At 31.5% G+C, this 23,711-nt stretch overlaps 2 protein-coding genes across 2 annotated transcripts in view; both read left to right on the forward strand.

Moving 5' to 3' along the window:
• On the forward strand, positions 1 to 21,277 carry LOC139524087 (cell adhesion molecule Dscam1-like). The gene is made up of 14 exons (XM_071318648.1): positions 1 to 102; positions 4,223 to 4,573; positions 6,003 to 6,293; positions 7,844 to 8,107; positions 8,407 to 8,685; positions 9,025 to 9,288; positions 10,640 to 10,921; positions 12,253 to 12,564; positions 13,429 to 13,716; positions 14,692 to 14,829; positions 16,457 to 16,481; positions 16,898 to 16,965; positions 19,556 to 19,580; positions 21,176 to 21,277. The coding sequence occupies exons 1-14, from the start codon at positions 42 to 44 to the stop codon at positions 21,243 to 21,245; spliced, it is 2,718 nt and encodes a 905-aa protein (XP_071174749.1). The 5' UTR covers positions 1 to 41; the 3' UTR covers positions 21,246 to 21,277.
• LOC139524089 (uncharacterized) overlaps positions 21,176 to 23,711 on the forward strand; it is a 26,025-nt gene continuing 23,489 nt past the window's right edge. Inside the window, exon 1 of the mRNA XM_071318650.1 lies at positions 21,176 to 21,298. The gene's annotated coding sequence lies outside the window, so the exon portion shown is untranslated. The remainder of the gene's footprint in view (positions 21,299 to 23,711) is intronic.

The following is a 23,711-nucleotide window of genomic DNA, read 5'->3' on the forward strand; positions in this document are numbered from 1 at the left end:
TATTACTACAAGGAAGTTTTAACAGGTTTATTGTCGCTATAATGGAAGTAATTTGGACTTGCAATTCATTGCATTGTTTTTTGTTGTATTCGTTTTTAACTGGTATGTAGATATATATTTTTGTATTATGATTATAAGTTACGTATTATTAAGGCATACCATTTGTGTGTTGTTGTTTTTTTTTTTGTTTATGGGGATATGTCTGAATACTTGCTTGGAACTTAAAATGATTTAGCATTTGTTTTCTCTCGTAAAATGCGGATATTATTTTTCTACCACTTGAAAACCAATCCTTGTTTTAATATCGATTATCATAAACAAGATTTAACGTCTTTGAAGATGGTGAATGAAGGCTCATAAACTAAATGATATGTGTTTGAAATTTCATATTAATCTTAAACATCACATGTTCATCTATTCAGCAAGAGAATCTACGTTGTCTTTTTTTTCTTTTTCGCATATCTTTACCTTGGATTTGAACAAATTAATAAATCAAAGGTCTGTTGAAATTGTATCAACCTAAAACCTAACCGAATGTGAATATATGAAATGAAAACGCTGTTTTGTCAGGAAAAACTCTTGTCACCACCGTTATCGATAAAAACAAACACACATCAAAACAGAATAAATACATAACAATCCCCTTCATTATAAAGGTTATAATTTTAAACTGCAAAAAATTACAAAACCTAAGTAGAGTCTATGGAAAGTACGAATCGAGAAAACAGTGTCTTATATTTAGCAGTGTTATTTTTTAATATGAAATTGTTTATATGAAGACGCTCCATATTACGAATGACGTTTCGCTGATACATTTAGTCAATATAATTGAATTATTTGAGACTGTAATACAAACGAGAAGTGTAGCTAGTTATAAAACCAGATTTCCTCCGCCATTTGATAATAGAATTATTTGAGACTGTAATACAAACGAGGAGTGTAGCTAGTTATAAAACCAGATTGCATCCGCCACTTGATAATTGAATTATTTGAGACTGTAATACAAACGAGGAGTGTAGCTAGTTATAAAACCAGATTTCATCTGCCATTTGCTAATTGAATTATTTGAGACTGTAATACAAACGAGGAGTGTAGCTAGTTATAAAACCAGATTGCATCCGCCATTTGATAATTGAATTATTTGAGACTGTAATACAAACGAGGGGTGTAGCTAGTTATAAAACCAGAGTTCATCCGTGATTTGCTAATTGAATTATTTGAGACTGTAATACAAACGAGGAGTGTAACTAGTTATAAAAACAGATTTCATCCGCCATTTGCTACATACGTAAATGATTGTGCCAAGGCTGGAATATGACAGTTGATTTTAATTTGTTTAATATTTTTAAACTTTTAATTTCGCCATTTGATAAAAAGACTTTTCGGTTTAAAATTTTTCTTAAGAGTTTGGTATTTCGGTAACAGTGCTTTTTGCATGAGGAAAAAGATGATTTGGAAATAAATTTTGTTTCTAATATGAATACATTAATTTTAGAAGGTTTTCACTCTTCAACAGGAAATTATAAGGTATTGATAATAACTAAGTGTGAAATTAATATTTAACTGCCTTTCAAGGTCGTGTTAAAGGAAAATAATCGAGTGCAGATGTCCATTTAATCCAGAAACAAGTCAAGATTTATTTAAGAATAGAGTAATTGTCAACATATCGTTTAAATGTACACGACAAGTAAATTCTAAAACATATAAATGTAATAGTAAAAGTATGTGCTCTTACATAAAAAAAAATAAAGTGTGTTTTGTAAATAAACATTATAAGCTGTTCATTTTATTGTAGTTGATATATTAGTTGAAATGTTAGTACACATTTTTTTTACTGTAACTTTGTGTTTCAATTAATATAAGATAGATTATGTTAATTCATAGGTAAACGTCGTCTAAAAACGAAATTCTTCGATAATGATTGTATAAGTTAAAAGTTATATATACACATGATACATTGATGGAAATATACAATAGTATTTCAAACAAAGGCAAATCTGGTTAACACATGTTTTCTTTTAAATGTCTACATAAAAGGTAAGCATACAAAAATACGTATCTGATCTCCTAATGGAATGCACATACATTCTAAATAGAGATTTAGAAAACAGCATAATGCATAAGTTAGTTAGACATCTTGTAAAGGGTAAAAACGTGTTCACGCGGCATTTTCGTGGTTGTATCGACATATTGCAATTTCTTTGACATCGTAAAAAACTTTTCCATTGTTAAGATAGCACAATACAAAACCTTTTTTCTCTCCATACTAGACAACTTGAAATTGATGTACTTGCTTTCATTCAGCTTAAAATTTAATGAATGAGGTAACAAAAGAAAGATTATTCAAATGGCGATAATTTTATGATAACATACATAATTAAGTATGGTGAAATTAGTTACTATATTGTGACGTCCACACTTTCAAATGATGATAATTTTATTTTGACATAATTATTAAATACTTAACTATTATGTAATTAGTTACTATATTGTGATGTTCACTCTTGAATGAAAATAGCTTCTAAAATATTCATAGCATTCCGATATATTTTATCGATTCTTGTATAATACATGCAGAGATAACCTTAGCCTATTTGGCACAATGATTTGGAATTTTAGGTCATCAATGCTCTTCAACTTTGTAATTATTTTGGCTTTCAAACTATTTTGATCTGAGCGTCACTGATGAGTTTTATGTAGACGGACCACGCGTCTGGCGAATCAAATTATAAGCCTGACCACTATTTGACCTCAAAAACAGTCTCTCAGATTGTTCTATTGTATTTCATTCTCTTGTAAACCATTGTAAACCTTTAATGAAGTTTTCAACCTAAATTCATAGGAGATCACTCAATTTAATTGGGTATATTTTTTATGTTTTATTGAAAATTTGTGAAAATCTGAGACACTCTTTTGAAGATGACTGTTCAATGAACAACATATTGAAAATCAGGCATATAGGGGCACCCATCTAGGAGCTGAATTTATTTAAAACTACATTTTCATGACAAAAATTAATGTGTCATAATTGAATAAATAAGGATTTGCCTACTTCTACACCATTTACCTCAACATAATTCACACATGTATCATGATGATACTTCAGTATAAGCCTTTTATCACATTTCAATATTTTGTCCATGCCATTTCAACAATTCAAAATATATTAAGAAAATACACAACATATGCTTCAAAAATCAGATCTGGCGGCGGGAGATGTTATATCATTATTGACCTTGTTGTAAGTCAGTTGTTACTGATATGGTAAAAACTCAGGCCACAATGATACGCCTTTATTGTTTACTTTTTTCAATATTGATTTAATTCATTTAGTACATAAAATAACATATTGTGTATTTTATTGTTACAAGAAGTAAGTTATGCATGTGTTCACACAGTGATAAGTTGGTCATTCTGGAGGACCGTTTGGGAATTTCTAGAATGATTTTATACAATGACAATATGGTGTTCTACACGAAGTAGAGTTTTTTTTCTTTTTTGAAGCTTGAAAATGAAATATTAAATTTGTGAATTTTCTATTAAAAAGAATTCATGTTTAAATATTCTCTGAAAACAATTCTAGTTTAAAAAAACAGAAACATTAATTGTTGTACAACTACATTTGTTTAATAGATGTATATGTATATTTTGATTCCGACTATATCTCCAAAGTTTTGTTTTGTTTTTTCTCCAATATAGAAATGTATTTTTATTTGAAATCTTTTTCTGCATTATTCTATTAATCCCTAATCTACCCCTTTTTCATAAATGTTTTTTTTTATTGCTGGTCAGTGGTAATAAAGCTATCAAATGATTCTATTGATTAACCACAAATTACTGCCCACTTGTTCTTATCTTGCAACAGTCAGAAAAGTGTATTTGTTTATAAAACTAATCATTATCAAAACTCATTAACAGTGCAAGATATGTAAATGCATTTTTCTTCTGTGGTTTTGAATATCAAGGAGTAACAAAAACAAATGAACATGATTTTTTTATAACATTTAGTTGCTTTTGTGTTGTGCTACCTTAAATAGATTGTCCGTGTTGACAATAATTTTGTCCTTTGTTTGAAATGATATTTTTATCCCAGCATGTTATTTAACGTTAGGCTACTATCATAACAGTTTCGGATAGTATTAGTTCTAGTAAAACAACAAAGAATTTTCATAACAGAGTCATTTCAAAAAGGCTTGAATCTTCATTATGTACTTATTTTCAGCTATTTTATCTCAGGATTCTTTGTCGCCAGGACCTATAGCATATTTGATAAGTGGCAGTAATGTAACATTCACGTGTATAACTAGTAATGATTGGAATTTGACGTACTTCTATGATTATGGACTAATGGAAGACAACTTTGCAAGAGTTATATATCAGAGAAACAGTACATTTTGCAGGCCATTGTTTATAGACACACATATCGGTGTAGACAAATATACTGCTTTACCATGCTCTGTTGGTCGGCCAATCAGCATTACAATTCGTTACATTAATTCATCATATCATAATAAAACTATAGCTTGTAGACCTGACCAAGGAAAACTGATAACTACAACTGTCAAAATTCGAGGTAAGTGCTATACATTCATACTTTAACGTCGTTTGGGTTGGAGTGTTCTGGTAAATGTGAAATAAATTTAAAAAGAAACAATTTTAGACGAACCAAGTTCGTAAAAGGCCGGGTTCTTTTCATTGATATGGCGTATTACTTTCACATTTGTATAATGTTACTTGTCTAACACTGCTTTCCTATTCCGTTGAAAATACGATAAACTTTTGGACTGGGGGCAAACCAAGCGTTATTGACTATAATTAATTGCTTATTATAAATCTTTATGAGGTTAAAAAATGTGGCAAGTAATGCTAGGCTAACGAAATTGGTTGATTACATTTTCAAGGAGTAAGCATAACAAAATGTTCGAGTTAATAAAAGGCGTTATCCGTTGCATAAAGCCAAAATCAACAAAAAATGTACTCTTGTTACTACTCAAAACAAACAGATATCTTGAGCACCGGCCTTAAACTACTCTCTACCCTTACCACAATCGGAAAGACATAAACTAATATATTTCGAGGAAGACCCGCATTTTAGGCATCACATGTATCTTACTAAATTATAATCCTGGTACCTTTGATAACTATTATCGCAACCATACACATGTTCTAAATAAATACACAGACATTTCTAGGAATATGATGGGTCAAAAGCAACCGCGTGGAGACCGTGTATATTCCATATTAGGTTAGTAAGTGGGGTAATATCAATACACAGTTTTCCGTCCCTTAAAAAACCCAGAGTATTGAGGGAAAATACATTCAAATAGATATAGGAAGATGTGGTGTGAGTGCCAATGAGAAAACTGTCCATCCAAATAACAATTTATAAAAGTAAACCATTATAGGTCAATGTACGGCCTTCAACACGGAACCTTGGCTCACACCGAACAAAAAGCTATAGAGGTCCCCAAAATTACTAGTGTAAAACCATTCAGGGAAAACCAACGGTATAATAAAGTTCACAAGATGCTATTGTTAGCATTTGTTTTTGTATAGACCAATGAAAGTTGGTTCGTGATACAAACGGTATTGAATTCTTGATCACTTTGATAAACCACTAGTCTTAATACCACATGTTAGAATAGTCGGTAAGATGACTTGGTTTCATATTGTGCTGGTGACCTGATACGATATATATGGGGTCAGTGAATTCCGTATGGGGGGAGAGGTATATTGCCATACCTATGTCATTGTTTCGGATTTTTATGACTGCAGACATCATCACTAACTATCATTATATATGTGGAATTCGATCATTTCATTAAATCTCTAATTTTACAGATGTTGTTCAACATCAAATGTTATCATTTAAACATAGAACTGATAATTTATAACAATCTGAATCATAATTTCTGTCAAATAAATAAACTAGTATTCTGAAAATTGTCTTTAATCTTTTTAACAGTAGGTAAAATATTTGTTCAAAGTAGATTATTTTTCAGAGATGTTAACTTCACCAGAAATAGATCCTAGGGGAGTTAGTACTATTGAAGACGGGGCGGTCTTTAGCTTCAAATGTACAGCTAAAAGCATTCCTAAATCATCGATAGAATGGTATATAGGTGGATCAAAGCTAAATGGTACTATTTCAACATTTTACGCAACGGAAAATACAGTAGTTTCTACAATTAGTTACATGGCAAAGAAGGAACACAATAATAAGATTCTGTTTTGTAGTGCGAACGATTCGTTTACAGCGATGAACTCTTCGTCTGCAACTCTTAACATTGAATGTAAGTATATCGAAAGGATATATCTAAGAATTGAATGCTTCTTTTTGTAAATTTATTGGGTGGTAAAAGCGTTGACCGAAGTACATTTTGTATGAAGCGCGGAAGCGCTTCATACTAAAAATGTGCACACGGTCAACGCTTTTACCACCCTATAAAGTTACAAAAAGAAGCATTCAATACTTATAATTACATATTTTAGCTTTGATCACGAAAACACGAATTTTATAAATTTTGTATTTTATTCACCTGTGCACCTGTGGGACCAAGTGCTATCATGAGTGAAAAGTTTTATTGAGTGATGCAATTGCTTACGGAATAACACGTGATGTGCAGTTAGCCAATCAAAATAAAGTATTACAATAAAACATACATCTAATGTAATTATTGTTTAACCATAGAGTAAATTCAAGGATATGGATATAGATACTCGAACAATGAGGATATTGAGTTCGTACGTTTTTTAATCTCCCGTTAAACTTTAACTTGTAAAGGTAATATATGTTCATTGAGGTCTGGAGCTGGTATGTCAGTTGCTGCTAGTAGTCTGTTGTTATTAATGTATTACTGTCATTTTGTTTATTTTCTTTTGTTTCCTATTCTGACATCGGACTTCTCTTAAACAGAGTTTTACTGTGCGTACTATTGTGCGTTTGTAATTTCTACATTGGATAGAGGTGCAGGGGGAGGGTTGTGATTTAATTCCGTCGCATGTTTGCGCCTGTCCCAAGTCAGGAGCATCTGGCCTTTGTTAGTTTTGTAAGATTTTTTATTTTAGTTTCTTGTGTATAATTCGGAGTCTAGTATGACGTCCATTATCACTGAACTAGCACAAATATTTGTTTAGGGGGCAGCTGAAGGACGTCTAATGGGTGCAGGAGTTCTCGCTGCATTAAAGACCCGTTGGTGGACTTCGGCTGTTGTCTGCTCTATGGTCAGGTTGTTGTCTATTTGTGTCCATATTCTCCATTTCCATTCTCAATTATATTTAACTGTATTGTGTGAATAAATTTAAGATTTCCATGAAATAAAATATATAGCGGTATGCTTTCATGGCAGCTAAGTGACCATTTCCCCTGTTAAATCATCATGTTTTTTGTGAATTATAAGATTTATAACAATTTATTAAAAAAAATGTATGCTAGAATAACTATATTGAAATGAAAATTTGTATCGTTTTAAACGTCCAAACACAAGCATATATTTTTAATCCTCTGAAAAAAATCTATTTTGATTTCTCTATGCTTGACGCATCTTTTTAAGTGCGCGTGCCTTTCGTGTCCATGAGAAGAAAAACATAAGCATGATTAAACTTTGTAGAATAGAAGCGCATTGGTTTTAATGTGAGTAAATAGTATTCAAACACCTACTGTTTTTAGTCTTTACCTCTTTTTAATACCTTCAACTCTCCAAATACCCCATAAATACCCTTTGCAATTAATTAGAACAAAATCATAATAAATATATAGCCTGTCTGTCTTTGGAACTTTCGAGGAATCATTTCGACTCCAGAATTCTCTCTTACTGTATTTATTTTATGATTTGTATTACAGATGTTCCTACAGTACACATTGATCCTGGTGTTAACCCTTATATTGTGTATGCAGGACAACAAAACGTAACATTGGCATGCATAGTAGATGGTGCAAATCCTGCAGATAGTATAAATTTTCATTGGACTAATGTTGTTGGTATTTCATCTGATCAAACCATTATACTAGCAAATATTTCGAACATACATAGCGGAGAATATAGATGTAAAGCTGAGAATAAAGTAGGCAATTCTAGTGTTACCTCTAAGCTATTGATGGTACAATGTAAGTAAATATACGAAAAGTAATTACGTCAAAGAGATATATTGTCATGAATAAGAGATGCAGTCAATACATTTGTACATTGTGATGTAAATGTGAGGTAACTTGAATTAAAATTTGCCACTAAAATCCATTTCTATTTAATAGGTAATTAAATTTTCAAAACTCTTCATTTTTTTAATTTCGAATCCTTTCATCGAAATAATTCAGAGAATCTTTAAAAATGTGACATTTAAATAAAAAAAATATTGTTTTAAAGAAGTGTAAATATTTTTTATTCGAAATAAAATGTTTATTTTCAGATGCGGCAATGATAGAAAACATATCTGATGTCATCATTTTAGAAGGAGACAATCTCCAATTACATCCTACTGTAGATGCAAATCCAGCTCCTGTGTCTTTTTGGTGGAGCCGACATAATGATGCTAATTTTAGAGTTAATGGTTCAAATTTAAAAGTGAACGTTATCCAGAGGGAAGCGACTGCAAACTACACCTTCCATGTTATGAATATTTTAACTCCATCTGGAATCAGTGCCATCAATAGAACATCCCGAAAGACTATTCATATTGATGTTCAATGTAAGTTTCATATTTTCAAAAACGCACATTGTATGAAAGTGATAATGGTTGGCCTGTAAGAACTATTATTTTTGTCAAATATTCATGAAGTGTCTTCTTTTTATTTGTTTTTTTTTAATATAGTTTAACTTAAGTCTTATCTATGAATCTGCAATGGGAAACTATACTCTTAGTTTATAAATCTACCGTAATTGACAAGACTACATATAAAAATGGAGAAGGAAATAATATTTGCAGCTGTAAGGGCAATTTGTAAAATTAAAACCCGAGCATTGTTCCAAAGGAAAGTGGTATTGCATATAAATAAAACGATTTTCAAATAAGTTGTTTACATTATAGATTTCCCAAATGTTCACATGGAACCCGAATATAATCCATATATACTATACCAAGATCAGCAAAACGTAGTTTTATCATGTGTAATCGATGATGCCAACCCTGCAGATATCATTGCTTATCATTGGAACAGTCCAAGAGGTACCATTAATAGTCACAATATTAATATAGCAACTGTAAAAACACCACACAGTGGACAGTACTCATGTACTGCTACAAATATAGCAGGAACGTCGAATGTTTCGACTAAGCAGGTTGACGTACATTGTAAGTATTTTTGTTTGTTTTCTACTAAAATTGAATCGATAATGTAATAAAGGATAAAACTACACTGCACACACAATACGTGTGAGAAATTATGTATCCCCAATTTGTATGGAACAGTACATGTTCTTGGATGACCTATAATTAAGTACGATCTTTCTCAAAAGTTTTGAGAACTAACCATATTAAATTGTTTAAAGCAAAAGATCAAAAGGGCAAAAACTAAAAAAAATATATAGATCTCTTTTGAGATCGTCATAGCCTCTTGCTAAGTTTCAAACAAAAAAATTGTCTTTCATCATCTATATTATTTCATCTATATAAATTGAATTATAAATTGGCAAATGACAAACAGCATGTAATAGCTACACGAGAGCATAAGAAAATAAACTCATCCTAGATACCAGGACTAAATTTTGTATATACGCCAGACGCGCGATGCGTCTACAAAAGACTCATCAGTGACGCTCGAATCCAAAAAAGTTAAAAAGGCCAAATAAAGTACGAAGTTGAAGAGCATTAAGGACCAAAATATCTAAAAGTTATGCCAAATACAGCTGAGGTAATCTATGCCTGAGGTAGAAAAGCCTTAGTTTTTCAAAAATTCAAAATTTTGTAAACAGTTAATTTATAAATATAACCATATCAATGATAATTCATGTCAGCACAGTGTTGACTACTGGGCTGGTGATACTCTCGGGGAAATAAATCTCCACCAGCAGTGGCATCGACCCAGTGGTTGTAAATAAACTCATCATAGATACCCAGAACACAAATAGAGCAAGTTTTAGGTTAACCTTACATTACAGAGTTGAACATTTAATTTGAGTGCGTTCACAATAGTAATTAACTAAAAACAGAGAAACTTGATGCATAATTTGAATCATGCCCTAATTAAACAATACCGTTGCAAATTAAAGTATCATGAACTAATCATGCTATTAGATACATAGGCTAGACACTAAGAACTTCATAAATAGGATTGTTGAGAAAAAAAAAGCAGAACTATTCAGAAAAATATGTTTAATTAAAAATGAAATGTAACATAACCGAAACACAGGCAACAGGACGAACAATCATATCCAAATGATATAAAATTCTTTTATTCTATCGTTTGTTCCACTGTTAGGTAAGATGTTTAATTTTATGCCTTGACTCGATTTAAGCATGCATGTTTATACCTAATTTCCTCGAGTTCTTAAAGAATAATTTAAATCAATGCGCTCAATGCACCAACAGCTCAGCTTAAATTTATCTTTGTTCCAAAAAAATAAGCTGAAAAAGATTGATGTATGTTTTGCATTGTACTTGTGAAATTGAATTGTTCATATTATTCACAATAACATATTTTCAGATGGTCCACAGCTATTAAACATTGTCAACCAGTATGATATTATGGAAGGAGATGACTTAATCGTGTCTCCATTAGTAGATTCTAATCCAGTACATGGATTGATATGGTGGACGAGACAGAATGATACAAACTTCAGACATGACAGTTCTGAACTTAAAATCAATAAAATCAATAGAACATCAAGTGACAACTACACCTGTTACGCAATGAACACCATAACTCCTTCGGGGATGGCTGAAATGAACAAAATAACTCAAAAGACGTTCTATGTTAATGTGCAATGTAAGTGTTCCTTCAAAATCATCAAGGAATTTGTTGTCTCTTTTTATTCCTAGCTTTGCCAATGACTGCTTGATGATACATTGAAATCATATGTTAAATATTGAGTACAAACCAACAGTTGTAAATGAAGCAAAAGATAGGAAAGGGACATACAACGTTATAAGTCGAAAAAAAAAATGACAAGGCTATGGCTAATCTTCAGCACTTAATACTCATTTTCTTAAATTTCCTTCTGTGCAGCAACCCTCTATCAAAGACTTGGAATATCGTATCAACTTTGAGATATATACTCCGTATAAAGGCGCTGCTGGAATATTCCTACCAGAAAATGGAAAGTTTACAATTGAGAAGTTAGTATCATCTCTTTTGTCTTTAAGTTTTGTTTTCAATCGACGTTTTTTGTCAATATTTAGATATAAGTCAAGATATGAGGCATATGTACCTGTTGTATCCTTTATCTCAAGAGTTCGATAGAAAAGTGCGTTATATGGGATAGATGTTATTATATTGACTCACTTAATCTCACTCCCTATCAGTTTTTGAGACTCCGACTGTTCTTTTTCTTTCTGAGTATGTTTTTCACCGAAAAATATAGCAAAACAAGAATGTGTCCTCAGTACACGAATGCCCCACTCGCACTATCATTTTCTATGTTCAGTGGACCGTGAAATTGGGGTAAAATCTCTAATTTGGCATTAAAATTAGAAAGATCATATCATAGGGAACATGTGTACCAAGTTTGAAGTCGATTAGACTTCAACTTCATCAAAAACTACCTCGACCAAAAACTTTAACCTGAAGCGGGAGTACACGAATGCCCCACTCGCACTATCATTTTCTATGTTCAGTGGACCGTGAAATTGGGGTAAAATCTCTAATTTGGCATTAAAATTAGAAAGATCATATCATAGGGAACATGTGTACCAAGTTTGAAGTCGATTGGACTTCAACTTAATCAAAAACTACCTCGACCAAAAACTTTAACCTGAAGCGGGACAGACGGACGAACGGACGAAAGAACGGACGGACGAACGGACGCACAGACCAGAAAACATAATGCCCCTCTACTATCGTAGATGGGGCATAAAAACAACATCTGTGCACTGCCTTTACGTTGAATTTCTATTTTAGATCGGTGCTGTAAATCAGATAAGAGTTATAATATAGCTGCGAATAAATATGTTAACCAATGAAAACAGATTGAAAGGATAAAGACTTAAAAATATAGTATTTTTTCCAAAATATAAAACGGTCCAATTTGTTTTAAATAGAGGTTATTTGTGTGTTTTCTGCTTGTGTAATACTTTGATTTTTTTGTTTGTGATTTTTAGTTAAACCGTTTGCTGACTATAGCAGTCCATATTCATCCTTGCATATTACTGCAAAGAAAGGCGGTACTCTTCTAATAAAAGTCACAATAACAGCTAATCCTACACCAAATATAGAATGGAGCTTCCAGGCTGAGGCGGATTTTGGTTCCTGCAATTTTAGCACATTATTATCAAACACTACAACCACTCGATTCCGTACTTCGTCATTCATAGCCTTCGATAGTGTACAAATAAGCAACTTTGGCGATTATACTTTCACAGCTAAAAATTCAGCTGGCAATTTCGTTCGCAGATTTTTCGTCACGGAAGAAGGTAAGTTATGGTAAGTAACTTAATGTACATGTGTAACATTGTAATTCGTATTGTCATTCATACAATTTTTTTTGTACTAAAATAGCTATTTATATCTCATCCTGTGAAATTCTGATCCTATTGACTATTTGAAAGTTATATCTGGTTAGTGGTATCTTCTATTATTATAAGAAAATTAACAGATAAAAAAAAACACTTCTTGTTAACAAGAATAAATTCAAAACATAATTTTATACTAACAAGCCAAAGTATTTTCTAGGGAATTTTTTGTTTATTTTCTTACTTGATATAATCTTATTTTGTATTGTTATTTTCCTTTGTTGTACGTGTGTGTGTGTTTTTTGGCACTCCATGTTACTATGCATGTTGAAACTCTTTATTCATAAGAATGAAAATAAAATCTTTCTAAAAGTGAAGGATATTTACAAGGTTTTAAATTTGCAGTATATTCCAATGTTTAGTTTGGGTTATATTTTGTTCAACGATATATCAGCAAGTCAGTGAACATCAACAACTTTTTGGGAATAAGATAAAAGTGACTGGTCAAAAGATAGGTGTTATATATAAGGACATTACGATGGCAAATTAAGTTCAATTCAATATGATGCTAGACGTATCAAAGTCAACCATTATAGAAATTATCTTTAGTTTAAAAAATGATACATTTGTATTGCTTTCATTTGCAGAGGCTGTAAAAAAAGACAGTAGAACGAAAATGTATTTAACATTTTTTTTATACTGAATTTTATATAATTATTTTATAAATATTAAGAAATTCGTGTTGTACGAACAAAAATCATACTAATAGTATACAGATGGAGTCTTTCATAAAATAAATTATATATATTTATGGTTTTCTTGTAGTCGATGCCATACCACCCTCATTAGAATATGTTGTATGCAAGAGCACAACAGCAATTGTCATGTGGAAACTGATTTCTAACGGAGACAGATCTTTGAAATTTTATGTACAGTATGGTGAAAATGGACGAAACATTAAATCAGAAAAATTACAACAGGATTACACGAACCAGCTGATGGCATATACAGTGAATGGCTTAAATCCCAATAGAAAATATACGTTCTCTATCCTTGCTGTTAATTTATTGACCGAGTCTAAGTCCCGAACGGTCGAATGTTTAACTGATGTAGGTAAGTTGTACTTGTTACTATGAACATATATTACTTACAAGAATGTAAGTATAGATACTGGTGCTATCGAAAATTGATGATGATATGATCGCACATTTTTATCAATGTACTGGAATCTTGTGCAAATGACATGCACATGAGAGGTTTGGTTAGCTATAAAACTAGGTTTAATCCACCATTTTCTACATGAAAAAATACTTGTGGGGGGTCAGACATATTACAGTTGTTGCTCATGCGTTTGATAGGTTTAGCTCTCGGTTGCCATTTGATAATGCATATTCCGTTTTAGATGATACTCAGAGGTCGGTATTTTTGTTGTTTTCTCTTTTCATGGCATCAATTTGAAAGCAATTTACATTCTCTTTTCCTAATTATCATTGTAAATTTCACCGTAAATCCTTGTGATGGTACATGCTGATACGAGAAATAAAAGGTAATGGACTTGGTTATCTTTTGTAGTTTTTTCGTTCCATCGTTATATTAAAGATACCATCTTTTTGTATTTAACATGTTTAAATTTGTCTATTTAAAAAAATATAATGCTAATTATTATAACTATTTCTTTATATAGTATATTGACTGCTTCAATGTCCACATTTAGAATATATTTTTACAAAGCCTTATTGTACTTTGAGGCGTCAAAAGCATTGGCACATGTTTACACGAATACAAATAACCAAATGTTTTAGTGCAACCATGATCACATTAACATTTAAGGGTCAATTGTAAACCTCGTTAACCTAAATTAACGCCAGAGTTATATAAAAAAAAAGATAGAGTGCAGATAGTATGAACGTTTTGTTAAATATTGTCATTTAGTGTTTATTGTGATGGTCTTACATGCTAAAAAACAAAAATTCTACAGATACAGATAATTTGAACGTTTTAACGCTCAGTATGTTTGTTATTTGTGGCTCAATATTAATGCAATAAGTACATTCGAATTTATGACTCAACAAACATATTTTGTTATAGAATGTTTTGTTGCATGCTCAAACAAAGAGGCGTGCGATCCCGTAAAAGAACATCCTGTAATGTTTCAAGTAGGACTAGCAATGTTAATTGTTGGATTGTTGTTCCTTACTTTCGTGGCAGTATTTGTTGTCTGCAACAGTAAGTTTATCGTTTTACGGTAGTATGTTGACAAAAAAAAAAGATGTGCGAGTCTTCTTCGCCTTTGGAATATCCCACAAACAAGAATTTCTCAAATAATTGTGATACATCTACTTTCTATTTTACTAACGATATCTGTTAAACGTTGAACTGCATAAGTTTCAGGAAGTTATTCCTAAATATAATAGAATTTTTCCAGCATTCTATTACATGTTCTCACTTTGCAGCTCTATTATGATATAATGTGTCCAGTATGCCAGCATTATTCAAAATAAAAATCTCACTTTCTCTAAGGACAGCATGGACAAAAACAATAATAAACGTTGCATTTGTTTTAATGAAAGTTTTATAATCTGAAATAAAAGAATGTCAATAAGACGTTAATAATGATAGAACACTATAAGATGTATCCATCGTATTAAAAAGTAAAAGCACAAAAATACTGATCTCCGAGGAAAATTCAATCGAAAAGTCCCTAATCACATGACAAAACACATCAAATGAATGGACAACAACTGTCATATTCCTGACTTGGTACAGGCATTTTCAAATGTAGTAAATGGTGGATTGAACCTGGTTTTTATAGCGCTAAACCTCTCACTTCTACAACAGCCTCATCAAGTTCTGTTATATTTACAACCATGCGTGAACAAAACAGACATAATAAATAAAATAGTCAAAATAAGGGTACATCAGTCATCATTGTGTTACAATCTAAAAACAAACAATTTTACAAGAAAGCACACAAGAATCTATCAAATTAAAAACACATTTATTGCTTCGCGATATAGATCAGAATGGTCTTTGTATGAAGGTGTAAGAATAAAAAGGTCCTTAATCTAATATCTGACACAAGCATGCCTAAGCATTAATAATTGATTTAAATGTGCAGGGATACAATGTGATAATGAAAATTTCCTAATATGGATTTTTGTTTAAAATGATCCTTGTTTGAAATAAGTTCAGAGGTAATTAAACCTACTTTTTTTCTTACTGAAATATCGGCTTTCACGGTTTTGTTTAATGATAAGTCGCATTTTCAAACTTCATATGAACTACTTAAAAATGTACATAAGAGTTTTATGGTTCCTAACAAAAGTTCAAAATATAGATCTTTTCAACAAATTTCACTCGTTTACAATTATTAAAAAGGGAAAAGATAGCACCGCTGATTCCCAATCAATTGCAATTTATATAAAGCTCTTCCCCAACTATACTGATTTAATATAATATGTGAGTATAACAAAAAGTTTTGTTATTCGATTTGTCTTTATTTCTTTTTTTTCGTTAGATTGTTCTAGATAATGGCTGTTTCTATTGCCTTAAATTTCGATACAATGAACAAAATTGTAACGTTTTACTTGTTATATTTGTGTGTATCTAAGTAAATGCTCATAATATGTTATCGGTAATTTTGCAGTCGAACAAAGACACATTATTTTTTTTTGTTCCAATATAATAAATATGTTGTTGGAAATCAGAATAAACCTTTGACACTTCGATATTTTATTTGATAATTTTTTCATATTCATCTTTCGATACATTATTCATAATTTGTTCCAAATATGTGGTTGGAAATCAGAATAAACCTTTTGCACTTAGATATTTTATTTGATATTTATTTTAGGTTTCAAGCATAGTGGATCAACTAAGTATGTATTCAATGGCATAGTTTAAAAGCATGTATCATTATTTGTTTTTTTTTAAAGTCACCAATACTAATTGTGTTATTGAAAACCATTAATTAGATATTTGAGGAAAAGAAAGTACGTTGAGAAATTAACCAATAAAAATTATTCAACCCCACAAATATAATATGTATTTGAATAAAGTGTTAAAATTCATGTTTATGACGAGAAAACAAAAATTCACATTTTATAGTGCAATATTTGTTGTGCAATTACACACACGTCCAATAAACTTACACTGAAATACATTACTTTGTATAATCAAGAAAATATGGAAACAACACAAGATGATACGATATCCGATATCTTGATTCTTTCTACAAAATTAATTATTAAGGACCGTTTAATAACATGAATAAGTTGATGAATGACTTTTACAGATCTGATGATAATAAGGAACAAACAAGTAATACTATCTTAAGAAGTGTAGAAAACATGCCTGAGTTTGGTATGTACTTACTACATTATCAACAAATTGTTATATTCATAAAAGCAAAACTATATGATGTTACCATTTTTAAAAGGCTAAAACAAGTTTTAATGCGTTGAACGTTTTATTCTGTCAGTGTGTTCATCACAGATGTCAGAAATCAGTTTGAATAAACTCGACATAAATACCAGTCATAAAATTACCAACATGACGCGCGTTTCATCTACTAAAGACCCATTTGTGACGCTCGAAATAACATGGGTAGGCATTATATTCGTGATTATTTTTGCCCTAGCGACAGTGAGGGCTAAAATAACACGAATATAATGCCTACCCATGTTAAAACTACAATAAAGTATAGCTTGCAACAATTATGTCGATTCTGATTAGGACATTTAAGGTAATTTCTAATTCCGATACGTATAAGAGTAGAGCTTTCGAGTAAGGTCTTCCATGAACTTCCCTTTTTTCCTTGTTAACAAGCAAACGAATGGCAATATGATTTCTCAGAGTCAGGAGTTTTGAACAGGCAATATGAACGGTTGTCGTATACGAATTGCAACACATGACAGCAATAATAAATGAATTAGTAACAACATGTCATCATTTAAGAGTTTTGAAGTGTTTTTAATTAATGAAATATCTTAAATGCGTGCTAATTTGATAAAAATCATTATTCTGCAGTAGTCAATACGCATGGGCAAACACATTTTATTGGATTAAGATCATTTACAAAGCCAAAGAAGCACGTCATATTAGAATGCTAAATAAAGCACGACGTTGATAAACATTGAGACCATGCCGTTACTCGATTAAACATACTCGACTGGGTGATATGTGTGTGCAATGCGTGATTTTCTTTATGGTGCGAAAGGATTTATCGGGTAATATGTTTTTAATCATTTTGCTTCCCGAGATGAAAATGACATGTTTCAGACTAATATCCTGTAACAAAACATGAATAGGGCAGTCGTTATTAAATAGTCCGTTTGACACAACCTTTTTCACTTTCGATCTTTTTTATCTGGGCGTCACTGGTGAGTCTTGTGTTGACGAGGCGCGTTTTTGGCGTATTGAATTTTAAACCTGATGCTTTTTGTTATCTATTAATCATGTGTTTCTTTGTCTAATACGTTCTCCTATCTATTTGTATTGTAGTCCTTTGATTTTATGTTGTCATTTCAATGTTACATTTAACATTGCCATTAAAGTGCGAGGTTTGGCATGCCACAAAACCAGGTTCAACCCACCTTTTTTTCCTTTAAAAATGTCCTGTACCAAGTCAGGAATATGGCCATTGTTATATTATTGTTCGTTTCTGTGTGTGTTACATTTAAACGTTGCGTCGTTTGTTTTCTCTTATTTTTAAGTGTAAATTCACATTGCGATAAGATGTGTCACGGTACTTGTCTATCCCAAATTCATGTATTTGGTTTTGATGTTATATTTGTTATTCTCGTGGGATTTTGTCTGATGCTTGGTCCGTTTCTGTGTGTGTTACATTTTAGTGTTGTGTCGTTGTTCTCCTCTTATATTTAATGCGTTTCCCTCGGTTTTAGTTTGTTACCCCGATTTTGTTTTTTTGTCCATGGATTTATGAGTTTTGAACAGCGGTATACTACTGTTGCCTTTATCTATGTATATTGGCGTTTATTTTTGTTGTGGTTCAGTGTTTATGTTGTTCCGTTGTTTTCCCCTTATAGTTGATGTGTTCCCTCGGTTTTGGTTTGTGGCCCGAATTTGTTTGAGCTTAATTGTTTTATGAGTTTTAAACAGCTGTTATACCACTTTTGCTTTTTTGTTTATAGCAACCAGATCACTCTTAGCCGTATTTGGCACAACTTTTTGGAATTTTGAATCCTCAAAGCTCTTCAACTTTGTACTTATTTGGCTTTATAAATATTTTGATATGAGCGTCACTGATGAGTCTTATGTAGACGAAACGCGCGTCTGGCGTACTAAATTATAATCCTGGTACCTTTGATAACTATTTACACCACTGGGTCGATGCCACTGCTGGTAGACGTTTCGTCCCCGAGGGTATCACCAGCCCAGTAGTCAACACTTCGGTGTTGACATGAATTATCAATAATGTGGTCATATTTATAAATTTCCTGTTTACAAAACTTTGTATTTTTCGAAAACTAAGGATTTTCTTATCCCAGGCATAGATTACCTTAGCCGTATTTGGCACAACTTTTTGGAATTTTGGATCCTCAATGCTCTTCAACTTTGTACTTATTTGGCTTTATAAATATTTTGATATGAGCGTCACTGATGAGTCTTATGTAGACGAAACGCGCGTCTGGCGTACTAAATTACAATCCTGGTACCTTTGATAACCATTGTTGCAGCTTCACGAGTACGACGAAAACATAATCGCTGAAACAAGTCACAGTACTCTGAAAAGTATTGTTTTCATACATTTTTTCAAAATTGGCATAAAACAGTTTCTAATTACTTCATGTGTCTTCGGTTTAATCTAGCCTAGATATCAATGTCGACTTTCATTTCTAATTGGAGCAAATAACCGTGATAAGATTGAGGCATTGTGGAAAAATTATTAGAAAAACAAGTTGTTTGAAATTGTCGTGATATTTTTTTTCAGAATCACGACCACCTCAAGAGCAAAGGTATATATCAAAGCTAAGATATAATGTCTAAAAATAGCAACAATCAACATTCAATCTATTTAAGCGTGGATCAGTTTGTGAAAATAAACTGATACAGTTTCTGAATTAAAATTATATAAATGTCTAAGAATATAACTTAAACACGCTAATTAATACATTAAGAGTTCTATTAGATTTTAATTAGAAATACGCAATATTTCGCTAAACAAATGAGCTTCATCAGGCGTGTGCATCTCTCAAGGTGAAATCGGATGCATGACAAAAATATTTGTGAAGCTTAATCTATACAAGATTTGAGAAAAAAGTGTAACATATTGATTGATGTTGCATAAAACATGTTTGTAGCTACAACTACATGAAGTTGGAATAAAAGTTTTACACATTTATAGATGGTAGATTAATTGTATGAATTTTTATAAATTTATTTGTATGATTTCAAGCTTAAGATAATTATGGTTTTGATTTGCTTTTAAATCTTTTTTCGTCTCTCTCATTGAGTCCATCAGGTTCAAGAGTTCGTAACTGGTGCATCCAAAATTTCTCTCTTTTTTGTCTTCCTTGTGTATCCCAATTTTGATTTTTCTCAATGATTTGAAATATGACGTTTTCAAAATCATGCCCTGCTCTTAAAAGGCGTCTTTTAATTGGGCAGTTTCTTTCTTTTGTATAAAATGACCGATGGTTATTTAGTCGGATGTTAAATGGTGTTTCTGTTTCAACAAGATACATATATAAATTATAAATTGGGTTCAATATAATAAATCATAAATTTAAATTATAAATCTGGTTCAATCTAAGATAAAAACTTTATTGTGCCACTATGAGGATTACAAAAACTGGTGTGCAAACAAACTGAGTCATTTCAAATCTAAATTCAAGCTCAGGTATTATAATTAACAATTGGGTTGACTTGTATAGATTGTGTACGAATATATTGTAAGATATCGCATTCGGTTGATCATCTGAAAACTTGAAACAACGATTTCTGTGAACAGAGGGAGTAATTATAACAGATAAAATTTTAAGTGAAACACACACACATATACATAAATATTCGACTCTCTTATCAAGTTTCATAAGATATTTTTTTCTAATAGCGAAATATCAATTAAAAGGCAAGGCTGGCTGACCGTCTAACATGTATGAAATTTAACTGTCTATAGATATCGTATTGCACGAGATTTGGTGGTAGAATATGTTTCTCTGATGATTTTTTAGACAAATTGAACCATTCCTTTTAGTGTTAGAAGCATTATTTTTTTACTGGTTGCTAGTGGCTTTGATCTAACTGTCAGTTGACTGCAAATACTCTCAGATCTGTACAGAGTATCTTTCTGTTGTTGGGATGTAAAGTATCTGGCCATGTCCACTTTGTCCACGCGAGGCGAGTCTTAAGTTCTTGTATAAATTTGTATTAGAGTCTGGGAGTTGTCAGGTAAATTTCCTGTTTTTCAATCTTCGTGGATGTTTAAATTTCACACGTAAATGTCGCTGTATCAGCTGAGGGAATCATTACCATTTGATTAATTGAACATGAATGTTATATGACTTTATTTAACCAACAATTTATTATTTGTTTTGTCTTTTCTACTTAGAATGGATTCAGAATATATTGCTGAAGCAAATACATACGATGAAATGCCAACGCTACCAAAAGGTAATTAATCTTTTTTTTCAAATCTAATTTCATCTTTGAAGTGCGCAATAGCTTTATAAATGTGAAGCATAATTTTTTTTGTTTAAGAAACGCAATTCCTATATTTTATATCAACACTTATATCATTTTAAAATGCTACTAGCTGTATAGAAGTCGCCCAACTTATTACGTATTCGATTGTACCAGAAACTTTGCAATACACGTTTCAAGAGGTATACTGAAATGTTATGAATCCAATTCAAAGAAAAAACTTGATGTACTGCTTTTCTGAAAACTTTTGGTGAATAATTAGTTTACATCTGCTACTTCTTGAATCCCTCACTTAAATTTAAGAGATCAGCCATGAATTTCTTAACTTCAGTTTTATGTGTCGGCAACTTTGAGCAACATATCAATGATATCAAAGGTTCTAATCATTGATTGTTGTAACAAATAAGTGCCTATTTGGAATACATTTTGCTAATAAAGAAACATTAACACAATTTATATTTTGAAATAATGAATTCTTAAGTTGTAATAAGAACCCAACTGTATTATTTTCTTAGGACTTGACGTGAAAAGTACATTTGTGCACATATTGCACATATATACAGGCATGCTTTGTATGTCTTGCTTCTAAATTCCATTGGATGATTTGTTTTTACTGTTTCCCGTTACATTTCAGTCGTCTGCATTCGTTATGAGATATAATATATTGACCAACATAAAAAAAAAAGAAGATGTGGTATGATTGCCAATGAGACAACTGTCCACAAAAGACCAAATTGACACAGACATTAAAAACTATAGATCACCGTACGGCCTTCAACAATGAGCAAAGCCCATACCGCATAGTCAGCTATAAAAGGCCCCAATAAGACAATGTAAAACAATTCAAACGAGAAAAGTAACGGCCTTATTTATATAAAAAAAATGAATACTTTACCAAGTTACCGAGTGAAAGAACCCTCCTTTTTTGCAAATCACCGCCACCACCCAAATACTTTTTTTAAAGTTCAAATGAGACTTGTAAAAAAATATTGATGTTCAATATATGTTCAAAACTTGGGATCATATGATTTTTTGGAACATCTCAAGACACATATACGTAAGCGTTTATGATGCGATTGCATACTATTTAACCAACTTCTATTTGTTGGTATGAATTGTTTCGAGAAGTAAGTTTTTCCAAGTTTCATGCAAGAAAAATATTTATTGCAACTGCGTATTTATGTTATAATTGAAGGTCAATTAATAGGCAAAAAAATAGCTTTTAAGTCATAGAATAAATGTTATGCATGTGTGTGTTTTTTGTTGAACATCCTCTTTAAAAAACATACTTGTATATCTAGTTGTTCTTTCCAAACACTCAAGCATTTTTTTCAATAAAAAGTATCCATCCAGCATGTGGTCTGTGTCTTGGGTTCAATTGAATTATTGGATTTCTTTTCAGATGTGGAACCAACTAAGTAAGTTTATATAAAAAGTCTGAACTAGAATTGAAAATATATTATGTTATCTTATTTTTAATGTTTTGCATATATGTCATTAGTTTAAATTTTTTATAAATTGTGCACTTACAAGTACTAACCATACCACCGATATGCAATATACTAACGTTAACGAGGCCGGGATAACACAATATACCACTCCTTTAGCCCCCCCCCCACAAAAAAAAAAAAAATTATCTTCAATTTTTGACCCCCCATTTTAAAGAAAAAAAACCCTTTTTACATCCAAAATAAAAATTTTACCAACATTTTTGTGTGATTTTTAACTTCAAAATTAAGAAGAAAAAAACACACTTTGTATTTATACCCCCCGATAAAAAAATAAAAAATTTTTTTTGTAAAGAGCACACCAAAACCTTAATCCTGGGTTTTTTTATAAAACTCATTTTTTCCCCTAAGGGGAGTAGTATAGTACTTGAACGACTCCAGCGTCCCCCTCCAAAAAAAAAAAAAAATTTGACCCCCAAAAAATTACCCTCATTTCAAGTAAAAGAGCCCTAAATTTTCATTAAAAAAAAAGCAAAAAAACACCCCAAAAACACCAAATTTTCTTACTCCCAAAAAAAAAAAAAAAAAAAAAAAACCGGGATAACAGGCAGAGAAAGAATTCTGTGGGATTTAAGAGAAAAAATAATTTCCCCAGTGCGCCCCAACCTTGATTTTTAATTAATTTTATCAATATAGTCTAGTAATAAAACGGATCAATACGACTACAACAGTGATTACGCTTTTAACTGAAACGCAATCGATTTACAGAATTAATAATTTATAGTTGTAATATTGAAGGTTGCCTGGGTGATGTTAACATATAACAGAACGTTTATTAGGAGAGAAGACGTGTTTTTATTAATGTCGCAAGAAAGTTTAATTTTACCTTCTAATCAGTGTATTCCAGGGATGTGGTCAACGGAACAGTCTGTTATTATTACTGAACATTCGAACTATTATGAACAAATGACATTAGTTGTAAAACAAATTATGGAA

This window comes from Mytilus edulis, chromosome 5 (assembly GCF_963676685.1).
Source record: "Mytilus edulis chromosome 5, xbMytEdul2.2, whole genome shotgun sequence".
NCBI lineage: Eukaryota > Metazoa > Mollusca > Bivalvia > Mytilida > Mytilidae > Mytilus > Mytilus edulis.

Bases quoted from the DNA above. Each gene is read 5' to 3' on its own strand.
- LOC139524087 (XM_071318648.1), top strand. From the start codon at position 42: ATGGAAGTAATTTGGACTTGCAATTCATTGCATTGTTTTTTGTTGTAT. The intron at 12,565-13,428 runs GTAAGTTATGGT...GTTTTCTTGTAG, and splicing joins ATTTTTCGTCACGGAAGAAG to TCGATGCCATACCACCCTCA. The intron at 16,966-19,555 runs GTATGTACTTAC...ATTTTTTTTCAG, and splicing joins AGAAAACATGCCTGAGTTTG to AATCACGACCACCTCAAGAG.